General features: G+C 42.5%; 2 protein-coding genes across 4 annotated transcripts in view; one reads left to right on the forward strand and one right to left on the reverse strand.

Annotated features, from left to right (window-relative positions):
• tpcn1 (two pore segment channel 1) overlaps nt 1-18,372 on the reverse strand; it is an 83,010-nt gene extending 64,638 nt beyond the window's left edge. The window contains exon 1 of the mRNA XM_033043141.1: nt 18,236-18,372. Coding sequence (XP_032899032.1) covers nt 18,236-18,335 — 100 coding nt within the window. The 5' untranslated portion in view covers nt 18,336-18,372. The remainder of the gene's footprint in view (nt 1-18,235) is intronic.
• On the forward strand, nt 1,512-27,923 carry iqcd (IQ motif containing D). Of its 3 annotated transcripts, XM_033043148.1 has the most exons (7): nt 1,512-1,524; nt 5,080-5,083; nt 18,701-18,897; nt 22,933-23,715; nt 26,754-26,987; nt 27,331-27,402; nt 27,534-27,923. In XM_033043148.1, exons 4-7 carry the CDS (start codon nt 22,990-22,992, stop codon nt 27,810-27,812), a joined length of 1,311 nt encoding a protein of 436 aa, XP_032899039.1. In that variant the 5' UTR covers nt 1,512-1,524; nt 5,080-5,083; nt 18,701-18,897; nt 22,933-22,989; the 3' UTR covers nt 27,813-27,923. The 3 variants fall into 3 exon arrangements, with proteins under 3 accessions (XP_032899039.1, XP_032899040.1, XP_032899038.1); XM_033043149.1 differs by lacking the exons at nt 1,512-1,524; nt 5,080-5,083 and having other exon boundaries at nt 18,479-18,786; XM_033043147.1 differs by lacking the exons at nt 1,512-1,524; nt 5,080-5,083 and having other exon boundaries at nt 18,480-18,897.
• Nucleotides 27,924-27,932: the final 9 nt, after the last annotated feature.

Consider the following 27,932-nt stretch of genomic DNA (forward strand, 5'->3'; position numbering starts at 1 on the left):
TTTCAAGTTCAAGCCAAAGCACCCAAGCCACCATTTGCAGTAAGTAGTGCCTTTCAACTTCATGCCACCATTTGCAGTAAGTAGTGCCTTTCAACTTCAAGCCAAAGCACCCAAGCCACCATTTGCAGTAAGTAGTGCCTTTCAACTTCAAGCCAAAGCACCCAAGCCATCATTTGCAGTAAGTAGTGCCTTTCAACTTCAAGCCAAAGCACCCAAGCCACCATTTGGAGTAAGTAGTGCCTTTCAACTTCAAGCCAAAGCACCCAAACCACCATTTGCAGTAAGTAGTGCCTTTCAACTTCAAGCCAAAGCACCCAAGCCACCATTTGCAGTGTAGTGGCTTTCAACTTCAAGCCAAAGCACCCAAGCCACCATTTGCAGTAAGTAGTGCCTTTCAACTTCATGCCACCATTTGCAGTAAGTAGTGCCTTTCAAATTCAAGCCAAAGCACCCAAGCCACCATTTGCAGTAAGTAGTGCCTTTCAACTTCAAGCAAAGCACCCAAGCCACCATTTGCAGTAAGTAGTGCCTTTCAACTTTAAACCAAAGCTCCCAAGACACCATTTGCAGTAAGTAGAGCCTTTCAACTTCAAGCCAAAGCACCCAAGCCACTGTGTGCAGTAAGTAGTGCCTTTCAACTTCAAGCAAAACACCCAAGCCACCATTTGCAGTAAGTAGTGCCTTTCAACTTTAAACCAAAGCACCCAAACAACCATTTGCAGGCAGTGCCTTTTTACTTCAAACAAACCATATTTTCATTTTCAAACCACATTAAGGGGACTCACAGTTGTGTAGACATTTGTTCAGTGTTATTCAGAGCTCAGAGGGACATTACCCTTGGCTTCATCCATCTTGCAGAGACTGACTGAGGCACACCACTTCCTGGTTTTATAGTCCCTCCCCCTCCCTCCAGTAGAGAGAATGGTGAATTTTATTAAAAACATCAATATCTCTCTGATTTGTCATTGATGGGAAAAATCCTCCGCACCCGTAAGGCGGAGGGGGGCTCTGAGCGAGCTGGCCAAAAATGACGGCCGTAGGTAGCGGCGTTCTGTCGGAAATCGCTGCACCGTGGGCCAAAAGCGGTCAAGATCAGAGTTTTAGTAATATAGAAGATACTAGAACTGCAAGCAGAAAATAAAAGTACGTCTAATATTTTTGCATTGCAAGCATGACTGTTCTCATCAGTTTAATATTGGTAATGTATACTGTCATGCACATTAAAGAATTATACAGTTGGATTCATTCATCAAGGGGTTTCTTCTTGGCTAGTCAAATTCTTCTTCATCGATTCTTGATTTGAAAAAAAATAATAGTACAACCAACCATAAATCCTGTCACGTGCAAACTTTCTCAAAAGCACCTGAAATTATATGACAGAAATGGAACCACTTCAGGTTTTTTGTATCAGTAAAAATGGTCATAATTCCTATCTACAAATAAAACAGCACTCCTTTGGTTTTCGAAGTCTTTAGCTAGACAAATCAGAGCTCAGAAACTAAAATTTAGTAGTGAAGGGGCAGAGTCCAGGATGGTTTGCTCTCTCCCCATTGCAAGAATATCGTAAACTGGCTTCAGCACATTCTGAAGGGGGAGGGTGAGTAGCCAGTGGTCATTGGAGATACCACCGAGTGATCATTGTAGATAGGGATGAGATCCTGCAACAGGAGTTTAGGGAGCTACGAAGCCATTTAAAAAGCAGGACCCCAAAAGTTGTAATCTCCGGATTGTTTCCACTGTCACAAACTACTGATTAGAGGAACAGAAGGATAGTTAAGATGAATGTGTGGCAGAAGGGATGGTGCAGGAAGATGGGTTTTAGGTTCCTGGATCAATGGGGCTATTTCTAGGGAAGGTGAAAACTGTACGTCGGATGAGTCGCACCTAAACAGTTAATCAAGGAATGTATTGCTTCAGTATTGAGGGAGGACGTTCTAGAAAGTTCCTCAGAAAAGGCTGTAGAGCTTTAAAATTCTATTTTATTTTTAATATGTTTTATTATTTATTATTATTTATTTATTTTTATTTTTATGATACTGCCTGTAAGGGAAATTCATTTCGTTGTCTCTAACTGAGACAATGACAATAAATTTGAATACAATACAAAGCTGGCGATTAGGAACAAAAGGCCTATTGTCACTTTTGGGAATGTATTGCAGGCCTCTTAACAGTTAACAGGAATGAGGAATAGATATGTGGGCAAACAGAGAAATGCAACAAAAAATGGTTCTAGTACTAGGAGTCTAGTACTATGTGGTTTTAATATATATTTTTTTTAGATATGTCCAGCTGTACAATATGTACATAGACTCAAGAGGAAAACAGCATTGCTGGACCTGATTTTGAGCAACATATTTGGTCAAGTGGAGTGGTGTCAGTGGCGGAACATCTTAGAGATAGCAGCCATAAAGGGGCTATCCCACTTGGGCGACCTAATTGGCGAGTTTAGAAGAGTTTGAAAAAATGACATGTTGAAGACCTCCTTCGACTATGTTGAAGACCAGCTTCAACGAGCTACGACTAACTTCGGGAAAACTGGACACCGAATAGTGGAGAGTGAAGACGATCTCCTTCGACTATGATGACTATCTACAACTACCTTCGACTACCCTCGATTACCTACGACTAACATGCCGACCTACTACGACCTACTAGGACGAAACCTACGAGTAAAAAAAGTATCGATTTTTTCCATGGCGACCATTTTTTACTCGCGTGCATTTTTTAACATATCGAAAAAACCTAGCTGAGGCCTTGAGTACGCGGAGACCACTCTCGAGCATGAAGGAGAGATACGAAGACCTCCTACGACCTTGTGTCGACCGTGCTGCGAGTATGAGGGCAAACTCGCCAGAACTCGCGGATTAGGTCGCCCAAGTGGGACAGGCCCTTAACTGTACATTTCAAAGTGGTTATACAAAAAGATTGGGATGAATAAGGAATAAAGATCTTAAATTAGGGGAAGACAAATTTCATTAAGCTAAGACAGGACCTAGCGAAGGTAAACCGGGAGCATCTACCTACGGGCGTCTACAAAGAGCAGGAGCAGAATTAGGCCAATCAAGTCTACTCCACCATTTAATCATGGCTGATCTATCTTTCCCTCTCAACTCTATTCTCCTGCCTTCTCCCCATAATACCTGACACCCTTACTAATCACAAATCTGTGATCTACGCCTTAAAAATATTAATTGACGGCCTCCACAACCATCTGTGGCAATGAATTCCACTGATTCACCACCCTCTGACTAAAGAAATTCCTCGTCATCTTTCTACAGGTACATCCTTTTATTCTGAGGCTATGACCTCTGGTCCTAAACTCTCCCATCTGGGGAAATATCCTCTCCACATCCACTCTATCCAGGCCTTTCACTATTCGGTAAGTTTAATTAGTTCCCCCCATATCCTTCTAAACTTCAGATATTGATATGATATAAATCAGATATTGGATCTGATATTAGCTTGGTAATAATAGATAGAGGATGATAATAGAAGATTGATTTTGTTATTGGATGTTATTGAAATACCTATCTAAAGGTATTTCACACAGATCGGAGCTGGGACCATTGATGACTGTATTACACTTGAATGATTTGGATGTGAATATAGGAGGCACGATCAATAGGTTTGCAGATGACATAAAGATTGGTGGAATAGATAGAGTGGAGGTTAGGCTACATGGTGGTAGCAATATCTGGGTGAAATGGGCTGAGAAATGGCAGGCAGAGTTTAATCAAGTTAAATGTGACGTAATGCATTTTGGGAGTACAAATAAGGTTATATACCATGATATACAAATAAGAAATATACCAAGTTAAAATGGCAGGGTACTCAACAAATACATCAATGTTCATTAAATGCCAGACATACTTTAATACAATTCAAGGTCTTACATAGACTACACTTCTCTAAAATAAAACTAAATAGAATCTTCCCACAAATCTCTCTTATTTGTGATAAATGTCTACATTTAGAGGCTAATTTAACACATACGTTTGCAAACTGTATAAAACTTAAACATTTCTGGACAGATATTTTTGAAATAACTTCAGAAGTTATTAATACAAAACTGGACCCAGACACAAAATTAATAATACTTGGAATATCAGAACAAAGCTTAACACACAACAAACCAAAGAAACTTCCTCAATTACAGTATAATAACCGGAAAAAAATTAATATTAAAATTTTGGAAAGGCCCTACAACCCCCACAATTAAAATGTGGATTACGGAAATGTCGGAGACCCTATACTTAGAAAGAATTAGACTTGTCTTAATGGACAAACAAGATCTTTTCCATAAAATTTGGGCTCCATTCATTAACTATCTGAAGGGATAGATTGGCACAGCACGAGGACCCGGCTGAAACTTGAACTCAGGAATAGATGAAAAGCTATACTTTATAACCTACGAACCTATCTCCATTGATGTATTACAGGTAACCCATTCCACCTCCCTTGTTTTTCTGTTGTGTTTTTTTTTTGCTTTCTTTTTTATTTGTAACTTTCTACCCTCTCTTTTTCCCTCTTTCTATAAAAAATAAAAACACTAGAAGCAGAAGTAATTGATAGTGGAAAATTTTAATAATGTATGACTGATGTATATGAAAAGTTTTTTTTACTATAATATGTAACTACATTTTATAATATGTCTACTTCTAATAAATAAATAAAAAAAATAAATAAATAAAAATAAAAAAAATGGCAGGGTACTAGGGAGCATTGAGGAACACTTGGACCATGATGTCCGAATGTCTTTGCAGGCAACAACACACGTAGATGGTATATGAAGTCTGAAGAAGGGTCTCGACCCAAAACGTCACCATTCCTTCTTTCCGGAGATGCTGCCTGCCCCGCTGAGATATTCCAGCATTTTGTGTCTACATTAGATGGTAGATACTATGATTAAGAAGGCATTTGGGATGCTTATGTGTGTCTGTGTGGCAGGGAGGCTTTGACCTTATAAAACACTGGTTGGACCTCAGCTGGTGTACTAACTACAATTCCGGTCACCACACTATAGGATAAATGTGACAGCACTGGAGAGAGTTCACAAAAATGTTGCCTGGGCTGGAGCAGTTCAGTTATGAGAGACCAGAGGTGCTGGGTCCGTTTTTCCTGAAGTGGTGGAGTTTACAAGGGGATATAACTGAGGTACATAAAATTATGAAAAATATAGATTGGGTGGACTGCAGAAAATGATTCTCCATATTAAATAGAGATAAACTAGACAATATAGATTTAGGGTAATTGGTAAGAGATTAAGAGTGGTCAGAGGGGGACCTTTTTTCACCAGGGAAAGGCGAGTACTCGGAATACACTGCTTGAGAAAGTGGTAGTGAAGCAGAGTCACTGGTAGCATTTAAGAAGTGTACAGAGAAGCACTTTATTTCCCTAGGCACTAAAGGCAATGGGCCAAGTGGTGGAAGATAGGATTAACAATAGTCCACATGAACGAGCTCAGCAGAATGGCCTGCTTTCATGTTGCATGACTCTACGAGTCTTCAGGTAGTTGTTTGAGTTAATGGATTGAGAAAAAAGTAGTGAAAAAGCATCAAATAGTGAAGTGTGCAAGAATTGTTCCTGTTGAAGCACATCTACCAACCCGTACTAAATAATTGACGTACTAAATAAATAGGCCTTACAAGATATTTGTAGAAAATGCATCTTTTGAAGCAATGTGAAATAGACATTCTCATCGTTACTCTAAATGATAAAAAGAAAACCATTTGCAAAGATTTTGCACATTTCATACCTTCTCTTGGCATCAGGCACACATCTCTGCCAAAACGAATACATTTTAATACTTGTCTATGCAGGGCTCGAGATTAACGGTTGCCCGGGTGCCATTGACCACTCAAAGCGCCGCCGGGCAACCTAAACACCGAGTCATTTTGCCCGGCTTGGCAATCAGATACTGGTTTGTACCGAAGATAGACACAAAAAACTGGAGTAACTCCGCGGGTCAGGCAGCATCTCTGGAGAAAAGGAACGCAACATTTTGTGTCGGCGGTGACGGCTGTATTGTGAGGAAAAGATACTAGGTGCGCGCAGGGTGACGAAGGGTCGCAGCGAATGACGGCCCCCGAACAGCGACAGCAGCTCCATCTCCTCCTCCTCCCGCACCCCGCCCGCCCTGATAAGGGCCGCTGCTTGCAAATCCGCTAACGGCGCACTTTCAAAACAAACCCTCCCGCACGCCGAGGCCGGGAGGAGGGTGGGAGGGGGAGGCCTCGGCGTGTGGGAGGGTTTGTTTTGAAAGCGGTTATCGCCGTTAGTGGATTTGCAAGCAGTGGCCGGTATCAGGGAGGAGGAGGAGATGGAGCCGCTGCCGCTGTGCGGGACCCGTCATTCGCTCCGATACTTCTGAAGCAGCTGCACCATAGATCCTATAGCTATAGGATCTTTGAGCTGCACCGCTCGGCCCCGCACCTTGCTGTTGGCTGGCGGAGGAGGGAGGCGATGGCGAGGAAATCCCAACGGCCAAGGCAGCGGGGTGATGTTGTCCGAGGAGTGCTGACCCTCCTTCCTCCAGACCTCGCCCCCCTTCTCTCTCTCTCTCTCTTGTACCCCCCCCCCCCCACCCCCCCCACCCTTATCCTGGGACCCCTCCTCTACATCCAGCACTGATCCCCATTCCCGCCTCTATTCAGTCCTCACTGACATCCCCTGTGCTCCTCCCCCCCCCCCCAATCTATTCATCCTGCGCTGATCACCTTATCCACCTCGCATTGATTCTCTTGCCACCTCCCCCCACCCCCCCATCCATCCTGCACTGGTTCCCCAATTCACCCTGTACTTACCCCTTTCCCATCCATCCTGCACTTCTCCTCCATCCATCCTGTACTGATCCCCCATCCATCCTGTACTAATCCACGCATTCATCCCGTACTGACCCACCCTCCATTTACCCTGCACCTTCCTCTCATTCATCCTGTAGTGATCCCCCATTCATCCTGCACAGACCCTCCGATCCACACTGTACTGTTCCCTCCCCCATTCATCTTGCGCTGATCTCCCCCCCCCCCCCCCCATCCATCCTGTACTGATCCTCCCATTCAAGAAGAATGGGGGGTGCAGTCTGAAGAAAGGTCTCGATCCGAAACGTTGCCTATTTCCTTCGCTCCATAGATGCTGCCTCACCCGCTATGTTTCTCCAGCACTTTTGTCTACCCCATCCATCCCGTACTGAACCCCCCCCCCATTCAACATCACTGACATCCCCCGTGCTCTCCACTCACAATTTTACCTACTCCAACCAACACGTACTAATTCACCTGCCTCAATCCATCCATTCTGCACCGACTGCCTTCTATACGTACGCATATATGTTACCATGGTCCAGGATTTATTGACACAGGTTGATCATACGCTGAATAATTCAACCACATTTTTGTTTGGAAGTGGAAAGAACTAATAGAAATTGCATTAATTGCAATGTGTAGAAAGAGTTGAGATACTGTCTTATAATTTTGCTGCATGTCATTGTGGGATATATCATGTCTTGATTGGTGACTGTTTAGTTTGTGACTTTATTTGAAGCAGAAATAATATGTGAATGCTTCATTGAGTATAATTCCGACTGGTTCGCACTTCGTCCGAGCACATTATCGCACGCGTCATGCAAGCCATCTTAAATGACCACCTAAACTGTCATTTGGCAACCTAAAAGGCTGCCAAGGTTGCCCGGCTGGCAACAGGGAAAAAAAGTTAAGCGAGAGCCCTGCTATGTGGTTTCAGAAGACCACATGGCACATGACATGGCAAAAACAGGAAAGCAGACTATTATCTAAATGGTGGCCGATTAGGAAAAGGGGAGATGCAGCGAGACCTGGGTGTCATGGTACACCAGTCATTGAAAGTAGACATGCAGGTGCAGCAGGCAGTGAAGAAAGCGAATGGTATGTTAGCTTTCATAGCAAAAGGATTTGAGTATAGGAGCAGGGAGGTTCTACTGCAGTTGTACAGGGTCTTGGTGAGACCACACCTGGAGTATTGCGTACAGTTTTGGTCTCCAAATCTGAGGAAGGACATTATTGCCATAGAGGGAGTGCAGAGAAGGTTCACCAGACTGATTCCTGGGATGTCAGGACTGTCTTATGAAGAAAGACTGGATAGACTTGGTTTATACTCTCTAGAATTTAGGAGATTGAGAGGGGATCTTATAGAAACTTACAACATTCTTAAGGGGTTGGACAGGCTAGATGCAGGAAGATTGCTCCCGATGTTGGGGAAGTCCAAGACAAGGGGTCACAGCTTAAGGATAAGGGGGAAATCCTTTAAAACCGAGATGAGAAGAAAAATTTTCACACAGAGAGTGGTGAATCTCTGGAACTCTCTGCCACAGAGGGTAGTCGAGGCCAGTTCATTGGCTATATTTAAGAGGGAGTTAGATGTGGCCCTTGTGGCTAAGGGGATCAGAGGGTATGGAGAGAAGGCAGGTACGGGATACTGAGTTGGATGATCAGCCATGATCATATTGAATGGCGGTGCAGGCTCGAAGGGCCGAATGGCCTACTCCTGCACCTAATTTCTATGTTTCTATTTGCCATTCCTTTGATCTCATAGATACATTATTTTCATTTCACTAACCACACTATGCACTGATCCTATCTCTCCCCAAACTGGTTAGATTTTGTTTTCATTCGACCTACAAATTTCACTGATTAAACAGATAAATATTACTATCAAAAGCACAACAGATATTCAATCAATAATTTATAACTAAAGGAAACGGTTGCAACACTTATAAAAGCTAATCTATACAATTCACTGGTTTAAAAAAGATCATTAATGCTTAAATAGAAAAACCTTTAAATTGTTTATTTATTTGTGTCCAGATGTGAGCACCATTGCCAAGGCTCATTGAGTTTTAAGGCATTTGTTTGAACTTGAGCAGATAGGATGTATCTATACACTTCAGAATTCATTCTGCTACTACCATCAGCAGTTGTATCATCAATGAAGATAAGTGAGCCAGTACCTTCAGCAGCCATACATGCCCAGGCCATAACATCCCCACCACCGTGTTTCACAGATGAGGTGGTACTGTATGCTTTGGATCTTGGACAGCTCCTCTCTCCTCCATACTTTGCTCTTGCCATCACTCTGCTATGTTAATCTTCATCTCAACTGTCCAAAACTGTGGTTGCTCTTTTAAGCACTTCTTGGCAAACTGTAACCCGGCAATTCTATTTTTGCAGCTAACCAGTCGTTTGTGTCCTGCAGTGTAGCCTCTGTATTTCTGCTGCACTCGTGTACAGCGCTGCTGAGTACGCTGCCCCAGCATGGTGCAGCAGCGCTCATACTAGCAAGCTAGACGCCATCCTCAACGACACCATGCGGATCATCACCGGCTGCCTATGCCCTACTCTGACGGATCTTCTGCCGGTGGTCGCAGGTATCACATCCGCCAAGCTTCGCAGAGAGTACCTAAACATAAACATCACTCATAGGCAGGTGTGCAAGGCCCGATTGGACGCCAAACCCAGGACTCACAGCAACTGGGACCTCAATGCCTGTCATCTCATCGCCCCTTCTCCCATCACGCAGCGACCCTCTGTGGCTCCGGTTTCAACACAATAAGAGCATGGAGAACCAGCTGGGAACAGACTTTGCGACCTCTGTTTGCACTGTTCACTGTTGCACCGAACACCACAGCCCCACCCGGCATGGACCTGCCCCGCAAAGAGTGGGTCGCTCTGAACCGGCTCCGTATAGGGGTCGGCCGGTTCAACGGTAACATGCATTGCTGGGGGCTGCGTTCATCAGCAGCCTGCGTGTGTGGAGCAGACCAGCAAACAGCTCAGCATGTCATTTTCAACTGCGCTGTCCTCCGCCCTCCTGGTGGAGGGGGTAACCTCACGGCCCTCGACAACAGCACATGGAACTGGCTACAGTGCCTGGAGGGCATTACATAACTTCTGCTGCCTCAAATGCAAAAAAAGAAGTCTGTATTTCTGTTCATGAAGTCTTCTGCGGACAGTGGTCATTGACAAATCCACACCTGACTCCTGAAGAGTGTTTCTGATGTCGGACAGGTTTTTGGCGATTTTTCTTTATTATAGAGAGAATTCTTCTGTCATCAGCTGTGGAGGACTTCCTTGGCCTGCCAGTCCTTTTGCGATTAGTAAGCTCACCAGTGCTATATTTCTTCTTAATGATGTTCCAAACAGTTCATTTTGGTAAGCCTAAGGTTTAGCTGATGTCTCGAACAGTTTTATTCATGTTTCTCAGTCTCATAATGGCTTCTTTGACTTTCATTGGCACAACTTTGGTCCTCATGTTGCAATAAAAGTTGCCAAAGGTGATGGAAAGACAGGAGGAAAGACTAGGTGCTGAGAGTTCTCTTATACCTGCATTAAGGAGGCAATTAAACACACCTGAGCAATTACAAACTCCTGTGAAGCCATGTCCCAAACATTATGGTGCCCTGAAATGGGGGGGACTCTGTATAAACACTACTGTAATTTCTACATGTTGAAACCAAAATGTATGAAAATGGGCATTATTAAAATCAGACAATGTGCACTTTAACCACGTTATTTTTTCTATTACAAATCTCAAATTGTATAGTACAGAGGCAAATAAATAAGTGATGGGTCTTTGTCCCAAACATTATGGGGGACACTGTAGATGATCTCATTGAAACATATGACCCTCATGGGCCATGATAGAGTCGAGGTTGAGTTTTTCTCCACCAGAGGGCGAATCTTGATTAAGGAAACAAAACAGCATTGACATCATTAGGGAGGGATACATTGCTGCCAGTGCTTTTTCTTGACTTTGCATTATAGCATGCAATCAATGGATGTCTGTGGTTAGTCTGGGACTCTAACATGGTCTGGAACATTCTCTAGCCTGAAGCTTACTACAATCTGCATGATTTCCCCCTTATTCTTTGGTTAGTTTTATCAATGAAAGTCCAGGAGTCTTTTATAAAACAATGAATATTTTGAAAAGAGTTTGTCATATATTTGTCAAAGTCTCTTTTTCTACCATCATGTATGCATAGGGATGAATGATATCAGAGTGTCCTTGCCTATGTGTTGATAAAAATTATATTGTCTACAATTTTGCTATTTAGTAACACAAGGATGAGGTCAAAACAATTGTTGGCGAATCTTAATCAGCTAAGTAAAACTGTTACAATTGGAGGAATGTTCAAACCTTCAGAATGATTAATGTACAATATTAGAGGAACATAGCATGATCTAAAAGCATTTCATGGACACCTCTATATATTTACTAATACCAAGCACAATATCCTTTTAATCGCTCTATCTTTTCCGATATCCGTTACCCTCCAGCTCTTCCTTCAATCATCCTATAATTCCTCTCTCCACTTCTACCCCAACAACTAAGCAGTTTGTGACCTGATATCAGCCATGAAATACTAGAATACTAGATATAACACATGATTACAAGAAAAAATATATATAACACAAGATTACATGAAACAAAAGGAGTTGGAGTAAGCCATCTAGTTACTCACCCCCCCCCCCCCTCCCCCCCTCCACTCCCCACACCATTCAATATGAACATGGATAATTTGCCCCGTGCTGAACTCTCACCTGTTCCCCGAATTTCAATCTTTTTTCAAAAACCTATCTACCTTCTCTTTAAATACCTTGAGATATCTGGCTATTACCATTTTCTGGGGTAGGGGACTCAGATATCCATAACATCCTGCAAGGAGAAATTCCTACAATTTTAAGTTTAATCTCCATTTGTAATTTCGAGAGAAAATGGACTCCAATTTCCAGTCCAACCAAAAACATTTCCAGTTTAGTTTGAGTATTAAACATACCATTGCAGCCGTATGTTTAATACTCCAACCAAACGTGGAATTTATGCTAAAACAGACCAGTCTGAAGCATGTTCCCAGTCTAGACTTCACTGAGCCTATCCCCTTTACCAAACAATGAAACAAGAAACACAGGTGAAGGCCCATGTCTGAATGAGTGACATGCTGTTCAGAGACTACAGATGCACAAATGAAGATCATGCAACTGGAAACCAGAAGTGCATTACATGAAGAAATAAAACATAGAAATGTAATCATGTGATGCATGTCAACATTGAGTTATATGACATAATTTCTATGCTCTTTTTCTTCCTGCACTCAGTCCAGCTCCCAGCAGATTTTACTTGGCAGGAAAACCACCAATGTTCCTCTGCTGATGCCTCGGGTTACCTTTGCAATTGAGTCCTAGTATCATCATCAGCAGAGTCCAATTTGCATAGCTAAAGAAAGATGGATGTCCAAGCCATCACAATTTTAAATTGCATTTGGACTGATTGGAAACCAGTGTGTTTGACCCCCAGTTAATTTTAACTGCCTCTCGGTCATAGTTTTTGACAGTGAAGGTTAAAAATGTAGCGCACAGGCTCAGGATGAAACTGGTAAATGATTCAAAGGCTTGTTCCCAGCTTTCCACATCCACTCCAAAAATGCACTCTTATTTCAATTTTAGAAGAATATATTACATTTTCTAAACTATCATTTTGCAATTTCCAAAAGGACTGTTAATTGATATTTGAAAAGAATATTCAATCTATTTTTGTTTTGAGCATTTAAACTTGAAAATGAGAATAAAAGCATCAAAATATGAATGATGCTGAATAGGAAATTAGAAAATCACAAGAAAAATGATAAAAGACTGTCCGCTTATTACTCATTGCTTTCATGCATATACTTTCATGCTTGCTCATCTCCATTGGCTACTGGCCCCTAAAATTCTTCTAAGATAAAAATTTCAATTATTTCATGGCCTTGTCCCTCCTTATCTGACAGCTTCCTCTAGTCAGACAGCCTGTCAACAATGCTACATCTCTACATCATCCATAAATGTCTTTGTCATAACACTGACAACTGACTTCCATTGACTAAGCTTTTATCCCTAAGTATTAACATTTTCCACTTTTCTCTGTCTTTCTCTTCCCACTTTGATTAAGCCATTAGTCACTCATCCTAGTATGTTCAGCTTTATCTTGCTGTCACTTTTTGTCCAATTATGCCTTTATGAAGTGTCCAGGTGGGTTTTTTACATGAAAACTACTACAAAACATTTTCAGAAAGAAGCATATGGATTATCGAATGGGATGACAGGCAGAAGATGTAATTTATTGCAGCTAGATGCAAGACTACAATCTGAGAGGAAAATATATTTAGACATAAAGACTTTATAGGAAGATACCAAAGAGTTTAAAGCAGAGAGACCTGGGAGATAAAATATATAATAATGGAGAGAAGGAAAGGGTAACATTTCTGGTCGAGACCCTTCTTCAGACTAGTCAGGGGAAAGGGAAACAAGAGATATAGAAGGTGATGTAGAGAGATATGGAACAAATGAATGAAAGATATGTAAAAAAGTAACGATGATAAAGGAAACAAGCCATTGTTAGCTGTTTGCAAGGTGAAAACGAGAACCTGGTGTGACTTGGGTGGGGGAGGGATGGAGAGAGAGGGAATGCAGGGGTTGAAGTTTGAGAAATCAATAGTCATTCTACTACAATACAATACAATACAATTCAATTTAGTGTCATTTGGACCCCTTGAGGTCCAAACGAAATGTCGTTTCTGCAGCCACACATTACAAAACAAAAAGACCCGAGACACAACACAGTTTACACAAAACATCCATCACATCGTTGTGATGGAAGGCAAAAAAAACGTATCTCTCCACTGCACTCTCCCCCCCGATGTCAGAGTCAGAGTCAAAGCCCCCGGCTGGCGATGGCGATTGTCCCGCGGCCATTAAAGCTACGCCGGGTGATGCAAGGTCGCGCACCGGGTCTTGGTGTTAGAGCCCCCGGCGTGCGCTCGCAAAGTCCCGCGGCCATTCCAAGCCGCGCGGGGCGATGGTGTAAGGCCCCGCTCAGGTGCTGTTCAACCCCTCAACTCGGGCCAAACACGCAGTTGCAGCCTCCGAATCTCCGGAGGTCGGGTGGCAGCAGCGTCCACCACAGCTCCACCCGCTCCGGACTCGCTAGCCCCGTGACGGTGAGTAGTCGGCAGCTCCGCAGCTGGAACCCCAGGTCGTTCCTGTTGGAGGCCGCTCCACGTTGCAGCCCCAACGACAACGGAGACCCGACAAGAAAAGGTCGGGTCTCCCGTGCAGGGGAAAGATTTTAAAGTTACCCCCTCCCCCCCCCACACATACTCCAACAAAAAAAATAACAAAAACTACATAAAAACGAGACAAAATAATAATAATAAAACACAGACAGACTGCAGAGGCCGCTGCTGACGAGAGTCGCGCCGCCCACCGCTCACCAATACGGGTTTATTCGTCACATTGCACATAAAGTGCAAGTGAAATGAATGTCAGCAGCGATACAATGAGAAAGAACACACAATACACAATAAAAATTTAACACAAGCATTCATCACTGTTGTGGAAGGCACAAAATTTGGCCAGTCCTCCTCCATTTCCCCCCGTGGTCGGGACCAGAGTTCAGAGCCAGTCCATAGTCGGCTCTTCCCCACCGGAGACCGCGGCTTTAGGTTGGTGTAGGCCGCAGGCCGGCGGTGGAAGATTTAAAGTCCCCGCCGCAGCCAGAAGCACCGCAGACCGCAGGTCCAGGGGTGATGGCAAGTCCACGCCGGGTCCGCGGTAGAAGTTGGCCGCGGGCCGGCGGTGGAAGCTCCTTCTTCTCCCGGGTCCCCCACGAGGGATCCCGGGCTGCAGACGACGTGGCTGCCACGGGCCAGCGAAACGGAGCGCTCCCCTCCGGCGAGGGCACGCCCGCTCCACGCCGAGAGTCCACACTGCGCCCGCCGCTGAAGCCCCGGGTGCGTCTCCGGGAAAGGCCGCGCCGATCCTTATTGTTAGGCCACGGGGGAGGCAACCTGGAAAAAGTCGCCTCTCCATAGAGGAGGCGACCGAAGCTGTTCCCCCCTTACCCTCCCACACCACCCCCCACACAAGACACACAGAGAAACATTAAAAACATTAAAACATACTAAAAAAACAAAAAAAGCAGAAAAAAATGGACACGCTGCTGACAGGTCGCCGGCTTGCAGCCCCCCCCCCCCAGTTGTAAACTGCCCAAGTGAAATATGAGATGCTGTTCCTCAAATTTGCAATTAGCCTCACTCCGACAATGGAGGTGGCCTAGGACAGAAAGGTCAGTTTGGGAATGGGAATTAAAGTGTTTGGTAACCGGATGATCAGGTAGCTCCAGGGTGACCGAGCGAAGGTGTTCAGCTAAACGATCGCCCAGTCTACGTTTGGTCTCGCCGATGTATGTCCACATTTTGAACAATGGGTGCAGTAGATGAGATTGGAGGAGGTTCAAGTGCCTAACCTGAAAGAACTGCTGGATTCCCTGGACTGAGTCGAGGGAGGAGGCATAGGGACATACATATATTGGGGCATTTCCATTGGAATTAGTAAGATTATATAAAGAGTTTCATCAGCTAAATTATCTGGTGAAAAAACACTCATCGATTTAAAGATTACAATAAGAAATGCTGGTGTTTTCTTTTGGCTCATGTAATGGTTTTCCACCTGGGAGTGGCTGGCAAAAACCATTGCAACTATATGCAAAGCAAATGGAAGAATACTTTCTCAGACAGAGTCATACAGCACGGAAACAGGCCCTTCGGCCTGACTTGTCCATGCCGACCAAGATGCCCCATCTAGGCTCGTTTCACCTGCCCGCATTTGGCTCATACCCCTCTAAATCATTCTTATCCATACAAACGAGACCTGTGGGAAAATATATTTTTTAAATTTAGGAAATATTTGATTAGTCTATAAGAGGTAATGATTAATAGCAAATTGATTTATATAAGTGACAACACAGGGATAATGGGTGACTGCTAAAAGATCAATGCACTAGAATAAAACTTCACCTTATTCATAAATAGCCAGGCGGAGTTACAAGCTCAAGTCTGAAGTATCATAACGATATAATTCCATGTCATTAAATGCTGAAACAACTATGGGAGTTCAACAAGTACAGTACCACCATTATTAACAAGATCTAACGATCTTTCTTATGAATGTAATCATCAGATTGGCTGAGCTTCACTATCCTCCGAGTGAAAACATTTCTCCTCATATCCATCCTAAATGGTTACCATTCATTTTAAGACTAACTCGCTAGATCTAGATTCTTTAGCCAAGGGATTCTTTACCCTCTCATGTGTTCAAGTGTTCAAGTGAGTTCATTGTCATGTGTCCCTGTATAGGACAATGAAATTCTTGCTTTGCTTAAGCACACAGAAAATAGTAGGCATTTACTACAAAACAGATAAATGTGTCCATATACCATGATATAAATATATACACACATGAATAAATAAACTGGTAGTGCAAATAACAGAAAGTGGTTGCTAATAATCAGAGTTTTGTCCGAGCCAGGTTTAATAGCCTGATGGCTGAGGGGAAGTAGCTATTCCTGAACCTGGTTGTTGCAGTCTTCAGGCTCCTGTACCTTCTACCTGAAGGTAGCAGGGAGATGAGTGTGTGGCCAGGATGGTGTGGGTCTTTGATGATACTGCCAGCCTTTTTGAGGCAGCGACTGCGATAAATCCCCTCGATGGAAGGAAGGTCAGAGCCGATGATGGACTGGGCAGTGTTTACTACTTTTTGTAGTCTTTTCCTCTCCAGGGCGCTCAAATTGCCGAACCAAGCCACGATGCAACCGGTCAGCATGCTCTCGACTGTGCACCTGTAGAAGTTAGAGAGAGTCTTCCTTGACAATCCGACTCTCCGTAATCTTCTCAGGAAGTAGAGGCGCTGATGAGCTTTTTTGATAATTGCGTTAGTGTTCTCGGACCAGGAAAGATCTTCAGAGATGTGCACCCCAAGGAATTTGAAGTTCTTGACCCTTTCAACCATCGACCCGTTGATATAAATGGGACTGTGGGTCCCCCTCCTACTCCTTCCAAAGTCCACAATCAGTTCCTTGGTTTTGCTGGTGTTGAGGGCCAGGTTATTGCGCTGGCACCATATGGACAGTTGCTCGATCTCTCTTCTGTACTCTGACTCATCCCCATCAGTGATACGCCCCACAATAGTGGTGTCGTCAGCGAACTTGATGATGGAGTTCGCACTGTGGTTCGCTACGCAGTCATGGGTATAGAGTGAGTACAGCAGGGGGCTGAGCACGCAGCCTTGCGGTGCTCCCGTGCTGATTGTTATTGAGGCTGACACATTTCCACCAATACGAACAGACTGTGGTCTGTGGACGAGGAAGTCCTCGAAGAATTGGGGTCATTTCTCATTCCTCTAACTTCTTGAGAATATAGGCCAACCTACTCAATATCTCTTAATTTGAGAGACCAGGAACCAATTTTGTGAATCTTCATTCTATGTCTTTAATAACAATTATAACTTTTTTAGATAAGCTGAGCAAAACAACACACAATGTTCCAGGCATTGTCTCAACATAGTCATATCTAATTGATGAAAGACATCTTTAATTTTGTATTCACACCACTTACAATAAAGACCACAATACCATTTACTTTCCTAATTGCCTGCTGCAGCACAAGGGCATCCAAGTACCTGAAACATGAACATATCCCAAAATTCTACCCATTTAAAAAAATGTCTCTGTTTTCTACTTAAGTTTATTACCTCGTATCTTTACACTACACGTAGGGGTGGGAGATTGCAACCTTCACGTGGTCCTCCCTGTTTCAACTATTGTAATTAACCCGACGTGCACAAACGAATAGATCAAATGGGACAAGTTGACCTGCAACTTTAGGCTGTGCACGCCATACGCTGGAAGAAGAAGACGACACATACATGTTGTTGCACGCTTTCATGATTTAACTGAACAATTCTTTCTCAGGGTCGATGAGCTACATAGGTCCCTAATATAGGTGCACTGACTGTGAGTGTCCCAGAGATCGCTTTGGGTTTCATAAAGTACATCTTCAACTCACTGCCATCGTCAGATCCGCCGAGAGTCAGGGACCTGCATAATTAATCTTCTCTCCACAGATGCTGGCTGACCAGATGCTGTTTTTAATGAGCCAACCCAGTCCGCTAATGCAGATCGCTGCAAGTTTTCGTCATATTTCGGGGGAGGGGAGGGAATCACAGTGAGCAGCGTCTCTGGGCGCTCACACAACTGCTGTGAGTGAGATGTATTCAGACATCGGCTTCCCCGCACAGCTCAAGGAGCACCGTCTGCTCGGCGCCACCAAAGTTGCGCCGCTTAAAAGTTACCGCTCTGACATTAAAAATGTAACCGAGATCGCGATTCCTACTTTGGTTGGGGATATCGTCTCTGTTGGTGTCGGCGCACAGCCCCGTGTTGTCGTCTGTCAGGATTAAAGGGACGTCGTCGTCGTCGACAGGCAGCGCCATCGCCGGCTCGTCGCAACCGCCTCACAGCCGCGCACCGCTCAACCTAACCTCACGCCGGGGCGGGACATCCCCGCCCTCTGGCTGCTGATTGGTTGCCGGCCGAGCCAGCCCTTGGCAGAGGAGACGTCAATCAAAGGACCGCCGCCATCAAGTTTGTTCTCGGCGCGCTTCCCCGACGCGAACGCGCGGCCGGAACGCCGAGGCGGGAGGTCATGGGGTTAGAAGGGAAAGGTGGTGGGTATCTTAGCAACGGCGTAAGCGCGGCGAGTAAACACACAGCAGCGAGAGAGCGAGCAACTCATCATCGTTTGGCAGCCAGCGAGGGCGATGGACGTGCGACAAAGAGCGGTCGAAGCCATGTGAAGGGTCAGATCTCGGGCCTCCTGCTCCTTTCCCCGGGGGCAGCAGAGAGTAAGGTGCCCGGAGCCGGACGCTGAGGGCAGGGAGGAGGGCCTGTCGCCAGCTTGAACAGCAGGGGTGGAGGGAACGAGGGGCCGATCTGCCATCGCAGTTAGTGGAGCCGCTACCTCACAACGCCAGACCCGTTCAATCCTGGCCTCGGGTACTGTCTGTGTGGAGTTCGCGCGTTCTCCCTGTGACCGAAGATGGACACACGAAGCTGGGGTAACTCAGTGGAGAAACCTGAAGAAGTGTCTCGACCCGAAACGTCACCAGAGATGCTGTCTGTTCCGCTTCTTGTGTCTATCTTCGGCGTAAACCAGCATCTGTCGTTCTTTTTACGCGGGTTTTTAAGTTAATTGACCTCTGTAATATGGCCCTTAACGTATAGGGAGGTTGCACGGCAGTCGGGTCACGACCCATGACCCGTACTGTTGCTACGCAACTCCAAATGGATTACACGCGATGAACTACAGGTAGGCACTTACCATTGTTTCCAGTGTAGCGGGCCCGTTAAAACCCGCTGAAATTGTCAATTTTTGCGCTGTAAATAATTATGGAAATCGGGATAAGCGTGTGAGACATTTAGCCTACTTCAGAATTCCAAAAGTGAGGAGAAATGACGGTAGATAGAAGCGAGAGCTGAAGGGACGACAACAGCCAGAGTGCTTGGCGAATATTGGCCGTTTGCTCACTGCATTTCATCAACTATGGCGTTATTTGTATTTTTTCTTGATTCCTTTGGCATCTAAAAAGTTTCAGAAGTGATAAATCTGGCTGTAATTTTTTTTAAATCGCCCATGGTTCTCGTGGGTTTTTACATACAAAATGAAAACGCAAATTTACAGCCAGATTTATCACTTCTGAGAATTTTTAGATACCAAAGGAATCAAGAAAAAACACAAATAATGCCTTACTTGATGAAATGCAGTGAGCAAACGCGATAATTCCCAATATTTTCAATTCCGATATCTGCACGGCCAATGTTTACCAAGCACTTTAGCTGCTGTTCTCCCTTCAGTTCTCGCTTCTCTATACCTTAATTTCGCTTCACTTTTGGAATTCTAAAGTTGTGTACATGTCTCTCACACTTACCCCTACTCCCACAATTTTTTTCAGCGCAAAAATTCAACATTTTGGCGGTTTTTAACAGGTAGGAAAGCGTTTCTAGCATTAATAACATATACCGGAAGTGACGGATGTCCTCCAGATGGATTGAGCGGCTCCGTGCGTCGAGCCCTCTGACCCAGTGACCTTACGTGCAACCCCCCTATATGGAGTGTATCTCTTTCTTGCGTATGGCGTGCACAGCCTAAAGTTGTAGGTCAACTTGTTCTATAGGGTGGTTGCCCATAAGGTCATCAGGTCAAAGGGCGTGACGCACGGAGTAGCTCAATCCTTCTGGAGTACAAGACAGCTCCGGCATACACAAGTAACACACGCAACACATATGTTCTCACCTGTTAAAAACCGCCAACATGGTCAATTTTTGCGCTGTAAAATATTGTGGAAATAGGGGTAACCGTGAGTGAAAACCGCTAAAATCATTGCTGCTCACTGACTTGCGAAAGAGCAGCGTGCCAGTGGATTGAGGGCAAATCCCAGCCCACGACCGCCCCGGGCTGGAGGGTGACCGCCCCGTCTCCCCCCTGTGCAGCCGCACTGTCACGGGCTGTGGGTCGGCAGCGCCCACACACGGGGCCAGGTGGAGCGGGGCCACGGTTCCGGGCAGCGGACACACGGGGACGAAAACCCGGTAACGTCCCCGTCAGCTGCAGCAGAGTTGTGAACAGTCTGGTCCCTCCGCCTACCCAGTCACTGACCACTTTGCACCGGCACCCCTCCCTCCCCCCCCAAGTAAGCAAAATAATAAGTGTTGGAGCAACGCAGTGGGTTAGACAGAATTTGCGGAGAACATGGATTGGCGAGATTCTGCTTGGCCCTCCGAGTTAATCCAACACTTTTTTTAGATAACATAGATCTAGTGTAAACGGGTGATAGGTGGTCGATATGGACTCTGCGGGCCGAAGGGCCTGTTTCCATACTATTTGTGTACCTCGGATCGGGGAGCTGACGAAATACGAGATCTGTGCGAGTCAGGGCTCAGTTAACGTGCGCTACTAAGTATGACCACTATGGTTCCAGTCGCACCAAAGGATCCTGAACACAGGTTGAGTGGAGTACAGAGAGAACGCCAACCTGTCGGAAGGACCGCCAGTTTGGCGAGTTCCCATAGAAGAACCCACTGCATTCTTTAAAAATATGGAGGCGTTGTTCTAGATAATATCTACCTCCAAATGTTCAGATCATTATCGCAGTGTTAATTGTGGAAGTAAGGTGTTTGCGGAACGTATCTTAGCATAGTTATTGTATTTTAAAAAGAACAATCGGTTGTTCCATTGAGATGTCAACAACCAAGAAAGGAGCTAAACAGGAAAGTCTTGGAAATGCAGTAAACCCCAAAATTCCACACAAAACCTTGACACTGTCGTTTTCCAAATTCCGTACTTTTCAGCCAGACCAAGTAATTTGTTTCCATGAATTCTTTGTCATATCATAACTTCCTGAGCAACCCCAATTATCTTTTTAATTGTGAAGGGTCCCGTCACGAGGCGTCACCTATCCATCTTCTTCAGAGATGCCGCTGAGTTTTGCAAACTAGCATCTGCAGTTCCTTGTATCTCCTCTAACTTTTTCCTTTATGGTGTACTTATTAACTTATGGAGGATGTTATTACTTCTGCAGGAGTATGTTCTATTTAAATAACAATTTACATTAATTTAGTGTCTTTAATTTGGTGTCATTGTTTCAGTGTGATTCACTGACAGAATTTGACCTTGAATCATAGTTTAAAAAAATATGCAAGGTTTACGGAGTGACTTTCAAGATGGAATTATAGTGCTTGGTAGCTGAAAGCACAGCCTCCAGTGTGAAATTTTTAAAATCTAGGGGCAAAATTCTGTAATTACTGCTGCAAAGTGTTTGATGCATCTTGTGGTTGTAATCGCACTACATAAATGCTTTTGTCATCAAATGCAAATAAGATACGGTTATTAAGGAGAAAACACATCAGGTACAAATAGACACAAAATTCTGGAGTAACGGTATCTCTGGAGCAAAGGACCAGGTGACGTTTCGGGTTTGAGACCCGAAGAGTCGGAGGAACGGATCTCAACCCAAAACATCACCCATTCCTTTTCTCCAGAGATGCTGCCTGTCCTGCTGAGTTACTCGAGCATTTGTGTCTATCTTTAGTGTAAACCAGTGTCTGCAGTTCCTCCCCACACATCAAATGCTAAAGCTAACAAAGAAATGTAATAATTAAAAAACTGCAAGTTATGAAATCTTAAGTAAAAACAAATCTGAAAACGTTCAACAAGCCAGGCAGGATTTGTTGTGTGGAATGAAGTAAGCATTTTGAGTGGTTGACTTTTCAGAGCTGGAAGATGTTGAAGTGGAACAAATAGAAGGGCAAAATGGGTCTGAAAGGAGAAAATAGAAGCTCTGTTAGATTGGAGTTTTTAATATTAAATGACAGAAACAATGACTGCACAAGGCAAAAGGAGATAATAAATGGGCAGGTGTAGAAACAATAGCTGGGTCCGTAGCCAGTTGGGAAGGAAGAATGGAAAAGCTACCAAAGAGAGAAAGGCTGTCAGACCACAGGATTGATCGGATAGACATCCTTAGCCAAAGCATCAGCCCAATTGGTTTTGATTCCGCCAGCCACCAAGACTCAGATCTTTATATTAGTAATGGTGCTGGCAGTATTGGCGGTAGGAATGATGGACAGGGTTGTGAACCAAACTCTCCTGTTTGGATCCAATAAGCCTCAACTATTAGCATCTGCAGTCCGAAAATAAAATTAAGTGATGTTGTTTAAACTCCTTTCTTTAAAAAAAAAGACATTTTAATTTGTTGTTACTTTGTTGTACGAGATAACCCATGAAGGGTTGGATGTAAATTTTTGACTGTTGTAGTAAAGTTGTAGCAAAATGCAATATTATCATTGGACACTAATTCTGAAGAAGGGTCTCGCCCCAAAACGTCACTCATTCCTTCTCTCCAGAGATGCTGCTGTTATTCCAGCATTTGTGTCTATCTTCACTCTAATTCTTTACTTTGGTTAACAATAGTTCCAAGGAAAGACTTTAATAAGAATACTGCTTTAGTATTTAAATGTTTGTTTTTGTTACAGCAATATAGCTCACTGAAGATTTAAATATATCAAAAGGAACATCTGAAGAAAGAAGCAATGGCAACTGAAGCCATAGAACAGAAGAATCAGATAGAAGCCATAACTGTTGAAACTAACAGAGCCAGAATTGATGATAATCTAACGATGAAAAGGGTGAGCCCCAAAGTGGATGTTCTGCAAATCTTGGAACCAGTAAGAAGAAAGCTTGCATCAATTGAAGCAGAAAGGATTATTTCAGTAATCGAAAAGACCATTGACAAGTTGGAAAAAGTTACTTTGCTTCCTCATATATCCAACAACCTCAGTAGGTTCAGTGTTGCTCTTGGTTTAGAGTTGACATGTGCTATAAGGGAGCATGTTAGACTAGAGCAACATTTTTATTATACTGTAACTAAATTGATTGAGATTGAACATCCTGAGGAAGATCAAAATGGCATGCACAAAGTAAAAACCAAAGCAGAGAGATATAACAACTTCACACTCCTTCAGCAGGCCCTTGGTAGCTCAGTTAAAAACATCATCCGGCTCTTTGATGGGACTCCCTCAGCATGTCAAATAATCCAAATGGAATGTAGAGCCCGAAAACCTGTCTGCATGGGTCTCATTCTGGCACTAAAGAAGTTGAGAAACTTTGTGTTTGGGAGACTTTTGATATCACCCTCGGAAGAAAAAGAAAAGTCTGAGTTTGTGGAAAACATCATATTGCAAGATAAACAAAACACAGTAATCATCGCCACTTTGGAGGCAGAACTGGCAGCAGCCATCAAAGATAAAGAAAATGAGGTAATCCCAACACAGATTATTGATATGGTATCTCGTTTTACCTCTTCAAACAGGGCATTATTTACAAGAGACCATGTACAATTCACCAGCTTCATCAAATTTAGATTGGGAAATGCATGCAATATTTATACACCGGAAATTAAAACAAATTATAATATCAAATTTGGGGCCCATCCTGAATATACTTAGCAAAAGTCAATAACCCACTTCAATTTGATATCTCTTTGTTAAAATGTAGATTCCTGAACGTGTGTAAATAGATGTTTTACAAACTGCATTACACACTAAAGTTAAAATGCCGCTGTTTGTACTGCATTTCATTATTCTTGCCCAATAGTTATGAAGATAAATGGCATTAAGCAGAGTATTGTTGAGGCTTGGTTTGCAGGTATTGAAGGTCTATCCCGTTTCTTAATTAAATATTCCTATACTAATAATAATAATAATACCCTTTATTGTCATTGTAAATACATACAACAAAATTTCAGGCGCACTGCCCGAGCGGAGCTCCAACGTAACAGATAAATAATAACGACAATGGAAACAACAAAAACGGCAAGAAAAATGTTGTCGTCAGAATGCACAATATTCCAGTTTAGTCTTGTGCCAGTACAAAATATTGGCTATGGGGGGGGGGGGGGGCCGTGTTCAGTACAGAGTTCAGAGTGGTGACGGCCTTGGGGTAGAAACTGTTCGTTAATCTTGTGGTGTGTGATTTGATGGACCTGCAACGCTTTCCTGAGGGCAGAAGGGCAAACAAGTGATGTGCGGTATGAGATGAGTCCTTTAGTATGCGTGATGCCTTCCACAGGCAACGATAGCTATAGATCTCTTCCAGGGCAGGCAGGTGTGTGTTGGTGATCTTCTGGGCTGTATTGATGACGAATGAGAGTGGTCAATTATATGTGATAAGAGAATGCAATATCCTGTAGTTTGTGTTAGTTTTGATCTGTACAGTGATTTCAGCCATTCCCTTAAGTGGTCTTATTGCCTTTCTTAAGAGTAATTGACTTACTTTTAATTGTATTTATAGTGCAAAATTGATACAACAAACCGCAACTGCATAACACTAATATCTTAAGCAATTTTACTATTAATGTAACAAGGCGAGTTAAATTTGATATAGACAACATGGCTTGGTTCACTTTATATGACTCTATTCCATGGTACACATCAACTGTGTGATGCAATCTTTATCAAAATAATTGTGCACCGTTAGTATACAACACATGTATACTGTCATATTTTGACAGATCTTTCATTTAAAGGAAACTCAATTGCCCTTTCCTACTGTTTGACTGGAATCCCACGCGTAGCTATCGACAGGTAGTGAAAAACTAACGGCAATTAAATAAATACATGTCAACACAATTTGACATATGTCATAAAATGTCAAATCTAGTTAAAGAATGGGGCATTGTTTTGTGGCTCATGTAAAATTTTCTCAAGCACCCTCTCCCTCCTCCCCCCATCCACTCCTCTTCCCAATACTGGGGAAATTATTAAGCTTCAGTGAAGCAAGCTTTTTCACTAAATAACATAATGACACATTCATGTCTTATTTAAGAAAAAAATAACTGATCCCAATTGTGCCGTGTTCTGCAGGCATTTCATTACATTAAGGCACATTTACATAAGCATTCTTCTAAATTTGCATTTATTTCAAAATAAAAATAGAATTTAGCGTATTCATATCCTGATGCATCACTTACTTTGTAATGGTTTCAACCACTTAACTGTAACTGCTTCTGATCCATACACACTTGTTTGATACTGCCTCATTCAATGCAGCACACAGACAAGCTGTATTAAAGCAATGGTTTAACAGAACATATTTGCATTGAACAGAACAGGTTTGCTGTATTGTGTGATTATTTCCTGCAGTTATTATAATTTCACATAACATTGATCACCATCAGATGTTCAGTCCTTTATTAACTTGCAAATTAAATCCAATTTTATACTATGATATACTTTAAAAAATTCCTTTAAAAATAAAATCAACCATATAATCATTTGTTGGATAGAATTCCAAACATAAACAGATCAAAACAACAGGCATTTTAACCGAATAACCATCTGGACAATTAACAGTTCCACAACCCATTTTTAGGTACATCTATGAATATAGCAGAACTTGGTAGGAACTAAATACTGTTTAACTATACAGTGCTGCAACTAAAGAGAGTTTAGCAACTTTGCTCCAAATCACATTCCCTATTTTCCCCAAAAGTATTGATGTTGTTACCGTAAGCAGCCCTACTTTACATAAACATAAATTCTTTATATTTTGTATTCAATAAAATGGCTATTGGGTTAATTTTCGTTATCCCCATTTGTTCAGAACTTTATGAAATGAAATCAAAGGTATGGCTGTAATACAGTTTGTTATACAGCAGGTTTATATTCATTCATTATGATTTATCTCTTTGAAAGAACTGTTCAATTTAAACTCACCTGATGCTCTCATAACACATGCCCCTATATATTTGAATCACATCTCCTGTTATTGCCACATTATCATAATTCCATGTAGATGGTAGTGCATGCAGTTCACCAATGTTTATGACTTTCTGGTGTTTACGCATGCACACTTTAAATCTACATTGACTTCTTGAGTTGCTACCTATGTTCAGTATCAGGAAATACAAGTGGTTATCTTCTTACTTGTAATAAAAGGAGAAAAATCAAGTAAGCATCCTAAATCCACTCCATTTAAGGCACCATTGATTTTATAAGAATTATTTCAATTTTAGCAGTTTGAGCAAGAAATAAACAAGGTTTAAGATTTTTATTAAGCCGTAGATTAGATCTTCAAGTCTTACTGCTACAGTTGAATTTGCATTTGCCAACACTATAGTTAATTATGAAAACTGGTGCACTTAATCAGAGAGAAATTGGAGAACTAAAACATCAGTTAGCATGGTTATACTGTACAAGTAGCCTCCTTGATGAATGTGGTATATTTAAACACATTCTATATTATTATAAAATATGTACCAGTATCTTTGACCTCAAATGTTATATTCCATTATTAGATGTTGAAGAAGAATGAGATCATTCGAAAGCTCAAAAACAACCTGCTTCAACTTGACTTATTTTCAGAAGATTCCATTCGTCAAATTAAGCAAGATTCAGAAAAACAGCAGCAAGGTGACCAGAAAGATTCAGAAGGAAGAATACTCAAGTTACAGGAAGAAATAGCTCAGCTCCGAACCCAATTGAATAACTCAATAACAGAACATAGATCAACCGAACAATCATTAAGAAAGGTACATTACCATGTTCTAGTAATAAATGGCAAATATTCTAATTTTCACTATTCATTAAGTTACACAAAAATAAATGTTGCTCTAGTAAATAAATAAAAAATAAATGTTGTTCTAGTCAAAATGTATATTTCTGTTGGCCAGAGACAAATCAACCATGTTTTATAAATATTACTCCCTGTCCAGTTGGGATTTTCCAGTTAATTCAGGACGTAACTTTTCAATGTTAATTGCTAGTAAGAGCTTGTAATGAAATTCTGGATTTAATAATAACAAACTCTCTTCTGTTGTGAAGCAATTTTATTGTTGCCAGAATCTGATATCACATCTTTATGACTTGTTTCAGCGCAAGTACAAAACTGAAACAGAGATTGAAAACTGGATCCAGAAGTATGATGCTGACATAGAAGAAAAACAGGTATTTTTTTTTAAATTAGATGTGTTCTTGTCTCTATTTGTACAATAATTATGGTATTTAAGTAAAATGGTCTGAGTAATAACTGCCAGAAATAGGTTATGAAATACATTAACATTGTTGTGTTCTACCAGGAGGAATATGAACAACTCGTTAAAATCCACAAAGATGAAGGCATTCTGCTCTTTGAGTTAGAAAGCAAGATTGAAGCAATTGAATCGGAATATGTTCAGGTTGTAGAAGACAGAAAGAGAAGGGCAGAAGAAAAGAGGATCAGAGAGGAGCAAATATACCTCATGGGAAGAGCAGCTGTTACTATCCAGTCTTTCTGGAAAGGTTTCAAAGTCCGTCAATTGATCAAATCTTTCAAGAAGAAAAAGAAAAAGGGAAAGGGAAAAGGGAGAAGAAAATAAAATCAAGACGATCTGAAGATGGGTTGAAAAAAATAAATGTAACAACCATCCTCCCAAGATTAGTTGCAAATCATTTAAATGTTTTCTTCATTATACTATTTGCACATAACAGCAAATAAT

The sequence above is a fragment of the Amblyraja radiata genome, chromosome 25 (assembly GCF_010909765.2).
Source record: "Amblyraja radiata isolate CabotCenter1 chromosome 25, sAmbRad1.1.pri, whole genome shotgun sequence".
In the NCBI taxonomy this organism is placed as follows: domain Eukaryota; kingdom Metazoa; phylum Chordata; class Chondrichthyes; order Rajiformes; family Rajidae; genus Amblyraja; species Amblyraja radiata.